At 39.8% G+C, this 13,659-nt stretch overlaps 1 protein-coding gene across 1 annotated transcript in view; it reads left to right on the forward strand.

Moving 5' to 3' along the window:
• Nucleotides 1-5,287: 5,287 nt before the first annotated feature.
• ABCA13 (ATP binding cassette subfamily A member 13) overlaps nucleotides 5,288-13,659 on the forward strand; it is a 170,371-nt gene continuing 161,999 nt past the window's right edge. Inside the window, exons 1-3 of the mRNA XM_054640684.2 lie at nucleotides 5,288-5,356; nucleotides 9,767-9,860; nucleotides 10,964-11,087. Of these exons, the coding sequence (XP_054496659.2) occupies nucleotides 5,288-5,356; nucleotides 9,767-9,860; nucleotides 10,964-11,087 (287 nt within the window). The remainder of the gene's footprint in view (nucleotides 5,357-9,766; nucleotides 9,861-10,963; nucleotides 11,088-13,659) is intronic.

Consider the following 13,659-nt stretch of genomic DNA (forward strand, 5'->3'; position numbering starts at 1 on the left):
ATTTCCTGTCAAACCACCACAAGGTCTTATATGCAAGTCAATTGTTCAGTATGCCCTTTATCATTCTTTCTGTAGAACATGAGTCAGGATTTGGAATGGTGATATTTTAAAAAACATATATGGTATTACATATATGTTCAATATTACATAATGCAGTGTCTCCTAGTAGATTTACAAATCCTGCAAACTCCAGAAACTCATTTCAAATCAAGAGCCTGCTGTGATTCTCTGTGCCATCCTGTACCTAGCAAAATACTATACAAACCATTTAATCCAGGGGTCAGAAGGGATACGAACAAAGAAGGAATGCATAAGATATGAATAGAGTAGAAGCAGGAAGGGAGAAAAAAAGTGGTTCCTACCAATGGTTTGTTCTGTGATTCATGGTGTCCTGGCCTGTTCCTACCATTTTGTTAAAGAAATGGTTGAGACCATAATGAAGATAGGCTATAATGCAATGGTTTTAGATTTGCAAGAGACTGAAAAAGAGCAGGAACTCAGACAGTGACTTGAATCAAAGGATTTTTATTTTTGGCATCTTGATATGTTTCAGAGAAGGATTATCTTTAATTGAAGATGTGAGAAATCCTGAAAAAGAACATTATGGAATGACCTATGTCCAGAAGTGGTTAGACAATTATTTTTTTTATCTGTCCTTTAAAAACCAAGTGAATTGATAATTTCAGTATTTCTTGAAAATATGTGCTTGTAATAAACAACATGTTTTTTTAACATTCTTCTTTGTAAAGGATTTTCAGTGCATTGTGTAACAGAACTGGATTTTTTTCAAGTCAGGATCTCAATATACACTCCTAAATAAAATGTTATATCATCAAATCAGGGGTGATTTTAATTGACAAGAAGGTGAAAGAAAACCAAAGCAGCAAATTGGGCTTTGGGGATTGGATCTGCGTGCAGCAACTGAATACAAGAAGGCACAGAAGTGTGATTTGATGTTACTATTATGGCTTGCTAAAAAATGTTGAGGTTTGCTTTTCCTGAAAGTTTCTCAGTCTTTGAGTGACTAAAAGTAACATTTTATCTTTCTAAAATAATTACCATTTAATATTATACTCCAGAGTATGGATTAAAGAAAGTCTTCTGCTGAAGAGAAAAAGGTTGCTGAACAGAGCAATATAAAATCTGAAACTCTGTGGTACAATAATAGAAGAAAGAGTAGTGCTGACAGGTACAGTGCTTTTGCTTGGGCTACAAACAAAGTGAAGCAGCAGCAATAGAGACAAGAACTGGTGTTACATGACACATGAGCCTGATTCCAGACGATTCTTCTTGGTGCAGAGCTTGTAGCTGTGAGAAAATTTTCAATTTCCTATCAGTGTGTCATTTTACGAGAGTAAACTTCCTAGAGCTCCCCAGAAGCTCAAACAAACTACCAGCCTCCTTGGGAGATTGGGTCTGTTTTGTTGGTTTAACACATAGCTCCATTTTAATCAGCCCCATTATTTGACCTGGCCCACAACTAACATTTTTCACCAGGCCCCAACTTTGCACACACAAGGCATCTCCCAGGAAAGAAAGATGCTACTAATTGATGTCATCCTGCAGGCACTTTGTCTGAACACAGGTCTGGCCCATGTAAATATTTACAAGTAGTATTCCTATTAATGTTAAAAGGAAAGCCTTGTGATCACTTAATAAACCTTGTGAAAGAAGTGGTGGGTGGTGATAGGAAAATAGGTGCATTTGCCAGATTCCCAGCCATCATTCTCACATGATTTGACTGCATTCCTGTCCATACCAAACAGTATTGCTGGCTCCCAGGCTTCAACCTATTTAACATATGAAATTATGTTTCTTTGAAAGTGCTTGCCAGCCTACTCTAATTACATTGTATTAAAACTCTAGGCTAGACGTGGCGTGTTGATGGTATGATATTATAAAGCAGTCAAGTTTTAAAAAGAGAGCTAGATGCTGGCAGGAGCTTTTCTGCCTTTTCAGCCCCAGTGATTTTGGATAACTTGTATATTATAAAAGAAAAGTTTTGAGTTAAAACTGAGGCAAATCCTGCTAAAGCTAAGCAGAAGCAAAAAAAAGGGCAGGTCACCCTGTCTTATCCTTACTCAAAGACCCAATTCTGAGCCTGTTTTTGTTTCCATTCCAGAAGGAGTGAGTGGAACACATGATGAAATCCATGCCTTTCTAATTTGCCCTGCAATACTCAAGATGTTGCTGTTGACTACAGCCAATTTGTCAAGGAACCCTGAAAACATTCAGTTAATATACCTGTTGTTTATAGCAAAATAATTATATTGTTAATATAGATATTTAAGGCTGATAGTTGCACAGGATACTGCTTGATGCTCTCCTGATGAAACCTGGGGCCTCAAAAGAGCTTCCAGGATGGCAGCAATATAGCTGATGCATCTTTCCAAAAATATTCATTACTCCTTTGATTTTCCTGCCTCTGTGTTTCATTTTCATAATATATCTTTTGTGCCAAGGGTTTAGTTTGGGGTTGAGGGGTGATGGTTTGATTTAATAATTCTCATATTTCTATGACATTCAAAATAATACAATCAAGCTCATAGAATCTGTGTCTTCTAAAATTACTTTTAGAAGAAATTTCCCAGAATGTCACTGCAGCGATTGTTCTTGGTGGAATGGATATCTTTTGCCCTCCTAAATTTCATTCTAGAAAAAACAGGTCTGCCACTGGAGGACACCAAAAGAGGCAAGATTGAATTTCTATAGGAAGTGAGAGACTTCTCTAATGAAGTAAGAGACAAATGAAGTCAACGTAATTTGATGGTGAAAGGTGTTTGTTGAGTTTCTTATATAGCAGAATGGGGAGTCAGTAGTTCATTAGTATGGGACACTAATTGCATACCAAATAGTTGGTTCTGTGAAAATAGTATGCCACATTTATAAGAATGTAATTATATAGAGCATAATAAATTAACACATCACAGTTGGATGGGCAGAGATTTTGCAGAAAGGCTTGTTCAAAATAATTTGGCAGATGGTTCATGCGAGCTGCTTTAGCTCACACCCTTACAGAGAGGAACTGTCTTCCATATCAGGTGCTTTGATAAGTAGCTGCTTGTAATTCATTATGCTGAGTAATTTATAACTTCCTACAAATCACATTCTATAGAGTCTGTTCCCTGGCTTTCCAGAATGGCTGTGTGATCCCACACATATTAACAATTAACAGTATTTCAATTTTAGTTTCTGAAAAGTATTTGTTTAAAAATGCATACTTCTGCTGTGCACAGAATCTGCATCATGCTATCACAGAATGTCACCTTTGATCTTAGCAAGAAGAATGACTGTCCATGCTTTGAAATAGCAGGCATTTTAGCACTGCTTGACTGAAAGCAGAAGTGCCACCCAAGTGTGAAGTGGAGCTCCTTGGTAAGGTATTACTTAATCCTCACTCAAAGGTACTTATGTGCTTAACATCATTCAGGTAAACATTAAACCACTTAGTTTTTTAGTATGTCCCGAGGACTTTCACATTTCTATTTGAACTAAATTATTACTTCAGTAACTTTTCAGTCTCAGAGCAGAGAATATAAAAGGCAAGCCCACCATATTTGAGAAAAGGTGTTGTATTCTGCCATGACTTCATCTGTGATTTCTGCTCTTTGGGAAGGGATTTTTACCAGTATGTAAAATTGATGAATTCATGACACCTACTTAGTCTGTTTTTTCTCTATTCCTCGAGCCATAGAAAAGGTAAAAATTAAAACAGAAATTTGCACCATTTCAAATAGAGACATTTTAACAGACTAATTAGTCAGTTTCCCAGGAACTGGAGTAACTAAGTTTCGAATGTGCTCTAAGGGCCAAAACAGATGCTGGGTGACCCAAATCCAAAGCCTGGGAAAGAGAAGCTAAGGCACCCAACACTAGCTGATCCTCATCTCATAGAAACAGGCACAATTAATTAGACCTGCAGATGTGCAGTTGTTCATTGCAGAAGTAGCAGATTTATTAACTTTTAAAATCACTGCCTTGGCTTAAATCTAATGGAAGTTGGATTCCTCTTTGATGCTTTCTGTATCCAAAAATTTTTTATATTCTGGCAGATTTCACTCTTAATGGAGAAAAATAGCTATGGACGTTAGGGTGTGTCTTTCATTCAATAGGAATACATTTGTAGAAAGGGCAATGATGCAATTTACTCAGCAATAATAAGAAATAAAGAATATTTGTACAGGCATCATGCTGTCCTGTGTGTGTGTGTGAATCATGACTGAGATTCTAGGTGGTTTGAATTACCTTATATAAAGGCTGTATTATGTGTCTCTATTGACCATAAGAGAGAGCTTTTGGGGATCAGATTCTTATGCAATTCATTTGTGTAGAACAAAAAAAACCCGGAAGTTTATTCCTCTGCTCACAGTGTCATTCCTGGTGGGTAGGGTGGTCATCCTCTGCACCACCAGATTCCTGCTGGGTCTCCCACTGGCTCTGCTACAGGTCTGCACATTCTCCCCTTCTGCAGAAGGAATTGCTCTCCCACCTCTTTGCTGAAGGAACTGCTGCTGTAAGATTGATTTTCATCCCAGGTGGCATGTGGCAATTAATTAACAGAATTTTTTATTGTTGGAATATTCCCCCTTTATACCACCTTTATGTAGGTATATTTTATTGTTGGAATATTCCCCCTTTATACCTACCTTTATGTAGGTAAAGGAGGACGAAATGTCAGACATACATTCTCCACAAGAGAAAATTCAACAGTCATGTGATGATGCACTGGGACCACTACAGTGCTAGATGTGTACTTATAAGGATGTTCTAGAAGCAAACTGACATTTTTAGGACTATGTCATGAAACAGAGTTATTTTTCTATTTATTTTCCTACCATTATTTTTTTCAAAAATATAAGCATCTGCAAATGAACAGACATAAACACTAAAGTGAAAAAATGTCACAAAACTTTACAAAAAGATAAATGTGTGTTACATATTCTTTCCCTACCCTTTCATTTTTTGCATCCATTTTTATTCCAGAAAAGTAGAAACAAGTGCAGAATGTATGCTGTGGAGTAAAGCAGCCTGAAGGCATTTCTATGAACCCATCCCCTTACTGTTCATTGCACTGAGAAGAAAAACAGAAAGATGAGATTCCTCCATGAAAGCAAAACAAGAGGCAGAAACATAATCTCATCTTTTCTGAGGAAGCAGGCAAATCTCCTGCACTATTCACTAGTGCTGGAATTAATCAGCTTCAGAATAATACATTTGGACTGCTTGGTGAGATGATTCTGAGTTAGAGAGCCCACTCTGCAAGTGGGTGAAGGAAAGAAAAGAAGATATGGGGAACGCTATACACCAATTCAAGGCTCTGTTTTGGAAAAATTGGCTCTGCCATGTGAGGCAACCGGTGAGTGTTTGGAAATAATTAAAAAAGGAATATTTTAATTTTTTTTAGTACCTGGAAATATTACTATTAGTATTTAGTATTGGAGAGAGTGTATCTATTGATTTTCCCTATTCCCTGCAGATTGTTAAGGACAGGCTGGCTGCAAGTGGTTCTTGTTTTGCCTCTTGTCACCTAAAAACCCAAGTAGAGAATGTGTTGTTTTAGTTCTAAAATGGCTGAATACAGCAATGCTCCAATTTGAAAATGAGACAAATGTCATAAGAGTTTTGAAGAGCCACTTCTTATGTTTTAAATAACATTAGATACTAGCAGTGCTGGTTAGCAGTGGCAAGGGAAAAAAATCAATTTTCTTCACATTACAGGTGCTTATAGGTAATGTAAGAAAGCTTGCATGACTGTGATCAAAGTCTAGATACAGAGAATGTATTGTGTATTAAAAATTGTATAAACCTCTAAATGTCCTTTCTTATCTGCTCTCCAAAGCCTAATTTAACCTTTCCAATTCCAATATGCAAAATTATGTGGCAGCTGCTTCAACAGAAGTCAAAATTAAAATGATGAAAATTAGATGTCTTTTACCTTAACTGTGACAGAATCAATCTTTTAGGATAGAAGGAAGTGAATTTTCTCAAGTGAGAGAACATTTTTGTGGGGAAAAAAGGTCACTTCAATTAATAGTTTCACACAGATTTCACTTGTCTATAATGATGTGGGGATTTGCAGAGAAGCATGTTGGCTGCTTTGGATAGGATACTTTCAATTAAATAAGCACACAGCTTTCAGTTTCCGAAATATTTAGCCTCAATAAAATAGTGATTTAGAGAGGGATTTCTTCCCCAAATTAATGAAAGTGATGTTTTCTAATATAAAATATACTTTTGGGGGAAGCATGTTGTTGGTCATATTCTTCTCCATGCCTGAAGAGTTCTTATGTTCAATCGGGGTGCACCAAGTGGCTTCTCTGTATCTCCTGTTTTCCTGCATGTGGATCTATTTCTCTTCTTGTTCTGTGTGGTGTTCCCTCATATATTTCTGAAGGAAAAAAAAATCTTAATTCATGTAAGTTGTAAGTTTGTCTAATCGGTAGATTTCCTGAATAGAGGACTCACTGAGAAGCAGACTTCTCCAAGCCAGGAATCACAAGGGTGATCAAAAGCAAACTTCGTTCTGCCTGTTGAGAGGCAGAAGCTGCCCTGGGGAACTTGCACAACCTCCTTGTGTGCTGTTGTGCACGCACTGAGCTGTGAAGGAGCTCCATCTGCAGTACGGGAGGAGAAATCCAGGTGCACCGTCCACCTGTGCAGTGGTGGTGAGACCCTTGTGAATCTGAAGAGAGAAGCACCTCCTGAAAGATCTGATGTGCTTCAGCTCTGTTCCATATCATATAGATCTGTCTGTATAAGACAATTTTCTCCTCATGGCTATTTATCAGCAGTTAGAGCTGGAAGAGAAGAGAGGGCTGTTGAACTAGCAAAGTGTCCTGAGTGCCATGTGACATTAGTCAATATTACACAGTGAAGGGTGCAGGGGTTGTGACAGATGTGAGAGTTCTGTAAGGAACAAGTCTTTTGAAATTCAGATTGGCATCAGCACCTTCTATCAACATGATTCAAAGGCAGGACAGGTTCTTTTGTACGTTTTCACTTGTTGAAGTTTGAAATTGCAGTTGTGCCAAAGACACATTCTCATTTCTTTTTTCAGAAGTTCTTACTACAGGACTACAGATTCTAGAAGCTCAGGAGATACACACTACCAGGCAAATATACTACTTTAGTTTTCTATCACTGCATTTCTTAACTACCATTTAAATAATGTTTATTACCATCCAAATTTGTAGCTAGGTAAAGGATGAAATGTGATTGCCAAATTCTGATGTCCTAATTTAGAGGACAATTGGAATTAAAATCAGCTGATTTTAATCAGCTCTGTTACCAAAACTCACCATTCCTCCAAGGTGCATCTCCCCAGAATGTCATGAGCTCTCAGGCTCCAGTTCTCCTCAGTGCCTGGGCAAAGCAGCCGTCCAAGGGCAGCAATCCTGCAATGGCATGAATACTCTTTCCTTGGACCTTCTGTGGTACTTGTCTTATTTGAACACAAGTAAGCCTTTTACAGCAGCATTATTTTGCCATGTTTACAACAAATAACTTACTTGTTAAGATCAGTTTTGCATGCTTAATGCTTGCAGCATGCTGATGGTTCATTGTGTCCTCCAACCTGTTGTTTCCTCTGCAGCTGCCTTATCAGTTCTTATCCCAAATTCCTGTCAGCAGGAGCAGCAGTTCCTATCCAAGCTGAACCTTCCTCCCACGGACTATGCCAGAGATGACAGGGCTGTGTTTGACCCTCATTCCTGGCTCAGACTTAGCCCTGGCTCACCTAGAGATCCAGGCTCCCAGCAGAGCCTGCTGCTTTCCCGGGGCACTGCCAGCCAGGCCCTTCCTGACAGGGGCCCTGCTGCCCTGGCACCCTCCTGGCTCCCTGCCCTTCAGGAGCAGCTGGCTCCTGCTGTGCCCTGCCAGCTGGGCTTGTCCTCAGCCCTGAGGAGGCACCAGGGAGCCCAGCTTGTGGCTGTCCAGGGCCTTCCCCTGTAAACCCCTCGAGCTCTGGTCTCCCACCCCCTGAACTTCTTGTTGGCCCTTCCCGCAGCCACTGACTGTGGGCTCTTATGGTGGTGGTGTGTGTCCCCAGGGACAGCTGGACCCTGCTGGGCAGCCTGGTGACACCCCCTCCCAAGTGTCCTCCGCAGTGGCCCTTCCCTCAGCTGCTGCAGCTGGCTCCATTCCCCACAGAGAGCCCAGGGATACTCTGCAGCAATGGCTCTGCTCCACAGCAAGGCCTCCATCTGACCCCAGGCAGGAGGCATGGGGATGAATATGCCAAGGAGGGGAGGATGCTGTCAGGCTTCCGGGCCTCTGCTAAGTTTAATGACTCTGAGCAGCCCAAGCCAGAACTGGGCTTCTGTGCCCTCCTGCCTGGGAGAAGTCAGAGTCATACTGCTCTCCAGCTCAGCCCTTGTGCTTGGCCACTGTTTGGCTTGACCTGCTGTGACACTGACCGAGGATTTGGACTCCTGGCTGAGGCTGGCTGTGAATAGCAGGCCTTATCCTGCTCCCCTTCTGGGCTGCCTGGGACGGGTCCCCTGCCCTGCTGGGTGGCGCTGTTACACACAGATCCCTGCACCCTGGGGAGCAGCTGGCCCTTGGTGATCCCTAAAAGATTGAAATAACCATCCCCACTTTTATTAGATTGGCTTCTGTACTGTTTTAAGGGTGATCAGTTTAGAGAAATGGTGATTTCCCTAAATTTCAGGAAACCATTAGTTCCTTGTGTCATGTTCAGCACAGATGTCCTTCTCCACAGGGAAGAATCTGCCACTGGAGTTTGTTCTTAAGCATTATGTTATGGTTGTTAGGCATTTTTCTGACATGCCCAAGTTTACTTCTGTGATGGGATTTGGTAAACTCTGACAGTTTAGAAATAAAATCCCCTGTTTGCTCCAGAGAAGTTAACAGCCCCTAGTGGGAGACCTTCAGCATGCCTGTAATTTCTACTGTGTTTCTGTTCCTATTCACACTTTCCTAATGCTGTTACCAGTGAGTCTAGGAGCCTTTTGAGACTTGGCTGAATGGCTGTTTCTTCCTTTTTGCTGCTGAAAACTGGCACAATTGCTCTTTTTGGTGTTTATTTTTCTTCCTTCCAGTCCATTTGAGAGTTTGTGCCCTCTCTGCAGAGGCATGAATGTGCTCTGTGTATGTGCAATCTGCTCAGAGAAGACACACTCAAAATCTGAGTCCTGCTGCATGTTGGCTTGTGTACCTTGTCATTGTGGCTCTGGAAATGGGAACACTGGGATAAGAGAAGTGTGGCTGGGGGCAGCCTCAGGCCTGTTAGCTTGGTCTCACTTGGTCTTCCCTCCTGGAGGTGGCAAGGGTGACTTTTGAATGAAGAGCATTTGAGTGCAGGTGGCTTTTGGAGAGCGTTTGAGTGCAGGTGACAGAAAGGGTGTAATGGCAGCAGCCAGGAAGTCAGGGAAGGACAGGGCTCAGGGGAGCATGAAGAATTTCACCAAGGTGCAGGATGCTGCTTGCTTCTTAGGAAGCTCAGGTACGGGAAAGTTGAAGGTCACTATCATCACCTTGCCAGTCTTTGTCTTGACCTGAGGAAAGTATCTACAAACAATATAAACTGAAATGAAAACTACTTTTCTGTTCTGAAAGAAGTGCATTTCACAGAGTTATAAGGATTTAAAATAGATGTGTCAGTTGTTAGCTTGCTTTAATGGTCTTGTTTTTCCTTAGATAGTTGTGGGGAGGATATTTAATGTTTTTATTTTAAAGTAAATGACATATGAATTTTAATGATTTGTTCCCAAAGCCTATGTGCTGATGTTCTGTTTTCCTTTTTCAGGTCCTCTCTCTCACTGAAATACTGTGGCCATGTGTACTTTTCTTGATTCTAGCTGCCATCCGCTTCCAGGAGCCCCCAAAATACAAGGAAAACTGTATGTTTTGTTTTTTTGTGTGTTCTGTTTTGGTTGCCTCTACTTGTAGAAGTATTTAGGAAACACTAAACACATCCTAGAAGGGGGGACTTAAATGTAGTGGAGTTAATGGAAAGAATCCTACAGTGGGATTCAATCTTGTCCAGCTACAGATCTGAGGAAGCTGTATTTATGTGGGAAAGAAATGCTAAGTTTGGTAAGACAACTTTTAAATATAAGTTTTCAAGTAAGGGAGATTATTTAGGTTTTAGTTGTATTTATTGGTTTCTATTCAGTAATGGAGTTTAGATGACTGCCTCAGAGGTGGATATTTGCAATTAGACAAGATGAACCTTACCCCTACTCACTTCCTGGGATTGAGGATTTATATTTTGTTAAATTCTTCCATTTCCTTTAACACTTCAAAATTTATTACTCCCTCCACCTTATAAAGCTATTTTTGCTTTTATCTTGTCAAAATATATCTTAATTTAGAAAAGAATTATTTATTATAATCTATTCAGTTTATTATTCTGTTATTCGCCAATGCCAGTAAAATGGGGATAAACCAGCTTTAGCTGCATTAAAAATAAGTTTGGTAAAACAATTCTAGATTGTAGAGTGACCTATCTGGAGAGAATGTAGCCTGCATAATATATATTTACTTTATGGAGAGCTGTGGATAATTCCAGAGATAGGGAAAAATGGCTGTTTAAATAGTCTTGATTGATGCGTGTCCAGACATTGCTGAACACCAATTCCTTCATTTTTTGAAAGCCTTTGAGAAAAGCGGAAATACCACTTTGTGCAGAAGTTTATATTCCAATCCAGGTCACATGATTTTGGGGCTAGCAACCATGTGATACTGCAATAATGTTGCTACCAGGAAAATCAGATTTTCAAAGCTCTCAAATGTCACATGTAGCTTGTTGACACAATCTGACACAGAGGTTACTCATTTTCTGTGATGACTGAGTTTTTCTTAAATGAGATACCTGACATTGATACAACTTCATTGCTTGCAGGTGACAAAGAGGCTTTTTAGGATGAGGGAGCACAAATGTGATGGTACAGCTTGCAAATGCAATATTACTGGTCCTATTTCTGCTGCTGCTTGGTTTCAGGTTACTTAGAAGCTCGTGATTTACCGAGTCGGGGCCTTTATCCCTTCCTGCGGAGCCTTTTCTGTAACGTGGGCTCGAGGTGCAGGAATGCCAGTTACACAGCGCAGAGACACAGCCGCTCTGGGTGAGTTACGTCAGTGTGACAGAGCTGCCCCCACCACAGTGCATCTTCTTTTACGGAAAAGGCTCTTGCTGCCTTGCAGACAGGAAAAATATGAGCAATGTTATTCTGTGCTAAAAGTTTCCTTTGGTGTTCTTATGATTGTAAAAGGTCTAAGGCCTTAGTTGTACCTCTTGCTAACTTTTGTTTACGTTTCTTGGCATTTCATGCTGGTTTTGGATACTGAACACTCTGTGGGGGTGAAATTGTAGAGTTACCTTGTCATATTCTTTCCCTTTCACTGCTACCATGCCAGAGCATACTTTTATCCTTTACCAGAGAGTCTTTTATGACATGTGAGTGTAGCAGAGCACCAAAATTATATGTGGATTTAAACATTGAATAGTTTGGGAGCATATGTGGTGGGAGAAGTGAACCCAGAAAAGTGAAACAAGAATAATTTTCATGTAAGAGCCAGCAAGGAATAGCAGAAGTTCTTTGTTATTACAGAACTTGGAAGATGTTATCCATTAGAAGTCCTTGTCACAGATCCTAGAATGCAATTGATTTCAATTTGGAATTTTTCTTTACTAAATGAAGTAATTTAATCTACTCCAAAAATGCTTGAGATGCAAAGACACTTATGCAAACTGGCTGTTTATGGTCATAAACAGCCTTTCAAAATATATAACAATAAAGTCAAAATAGGGTCAGCTAATCAGAATATATCTGTATGTTTATTCCTAGAAAATTGATAATATCTACCAAAAGATCTTAGAGGGCTGAGCCAGGTGTGTTAGAGCATTAAATATTTATGGTTTATTATTTTAGAGGTTTATAGGTAGCAATAAATTCAGCATACAACAAGTTGGAAAGCTTCAGTATCATAGTAACAGGCCATACTCATCTATTGGTCTATATGGTCTGCTTCAGTTATTTGTACATGTAGAGAACTGTTGATTGAATATAAGACCGTACAAAACAAACTTTGTTTATGGGCAAACATGTTCTGCATAAGGTAAAATTTGTTTCTAGAATTGAAATCTTAACAATTTAAGGCAGTATTAGTCAAGATGCATTGTTACACAAGATACAGACAAAAATACCCCTATTAAAGTTCTCTTCCACCTCCTCCTCCTCCCCCTAATACAGCTAAAATTTTTGCATGACCACTGAGTTTCCAGTCCTTTCTCTGGGGTTATGCTCACCTTTCCACTGGTGCTCTGGGTCATGTAAACAGCTGCAGATGGATGAAGATGGGGTTGTTATGGCAAGTAATGATATACAGTACTTTACCTGAAGGAATGTGGTGTTGATGGCTTCTTTTTTCACTTGAGGGTACACTTGGGGTCACTTGTGTTTGCTAGTGTGCTTTTATACTTTGCTTGTTTCTGTTGTCTGCAGCTCTGGGAGACATTCAAATTTATGTGGTACACCTGAATGTATATGGTATCTTTTACAAATGTTAGCTACGTGTTGTTTTTTCTTGATGCTTAGAAATTGGCTTTGTCCAGCTACAGTTCTGAATTTTAAGTAAGCACTGGTGACTTGTTTATGGCCCTCAGAGCCAGCCTGTGCCCCACCTCTGATCAACCCAGATACTCCAGTATTATATTCCAGTTCATCTCTGTCCCCACCTCTCAAGGCCTCACCTATTATACTGGGCCTGTGTTCTTCTGCACTGCCTTGTTAGCCATAAACATCTCATTTTGCCCTGAATGGTCACTTGCTACTTCTATCTGTATAAAACTATGATGGTGTTATGCAATCACAAGTGAAAATAGAGCAAATTGCCAGAGTTTCCTGGCCAGGAAAATTAAAAGAAAGGTAAAGTGAACACAAGTCAAAATGAAAACAAGTTCAGGCAAACCAAAGGTGGCCAGGTGTGTGGTGGTCTTTCAAACTCAGTACAAAGCCTGTAGCCTCTCACTTGCAGTAGCAATTCTATCTTACTGGGTTAAAGAGTTACCCTAACTCTAGCTTTTAAAAAAAATTGTTCCCTAAAAGTATAGCTTTTATTTACATCACTAGTTCAGATGCCATCTAAATGTGTTGTATCTCTAGAAACTATGAACTATATTGACTGCTCTGCATGATTATTTACACTGTTTTGACTGAACTGCCCAAATTATGTTCCAGCTCAATAGAAAATCAGGAAAGAATTTCCTGGAGGCAGTCTTAGACCTACTTAAGAATCTGAGAAATTATTCAGTGGCTTTCAATTATTCAACTGAAAAATAAAATGCATGCATGTATCCATATTTATACACTCAATAGGCTGCACTGAGTAGCGTATAGCATAGGTAAGGAAAAAACTAAAAAGGTAGGATGAAGTTCATTCTGAGGTCAGCCTGTTACACCAGGTCCATCAGTACAAATTAAATCAACCTCAGGGTTGCTCTGACTTATGCTGGCTGCCAACAGCCTTAGGAATAGAGACTGTCAGTCTGATCAGTCAAACATAACTGAATCCAGTCCCTGTTGACTGGAGAGATGGGGTGTCATAGGAGCAGTAATAGCAATTATCTTCCCTTCAAGGACTTATATCAAACCATAAGTCTGATAAGGGAACATTTTTTTATGTCAATAATATTGT

The sequence above is a fragment of the Agelaius phoeniceus genome, chromosome 1 (assembly GCF_051311805.1).
Source record: "Agelaius phoeniceus isolate bAgePho1 chromosome 1, bAgePho1.hap1, whole genome shotgun sequence".
NCBI classification, from domain to species: Eukaryota; Metazoa; Chordata; class Aves; order Passeriformes; family Icteridae; genus Agelaius; species Agelaius phoeniceus.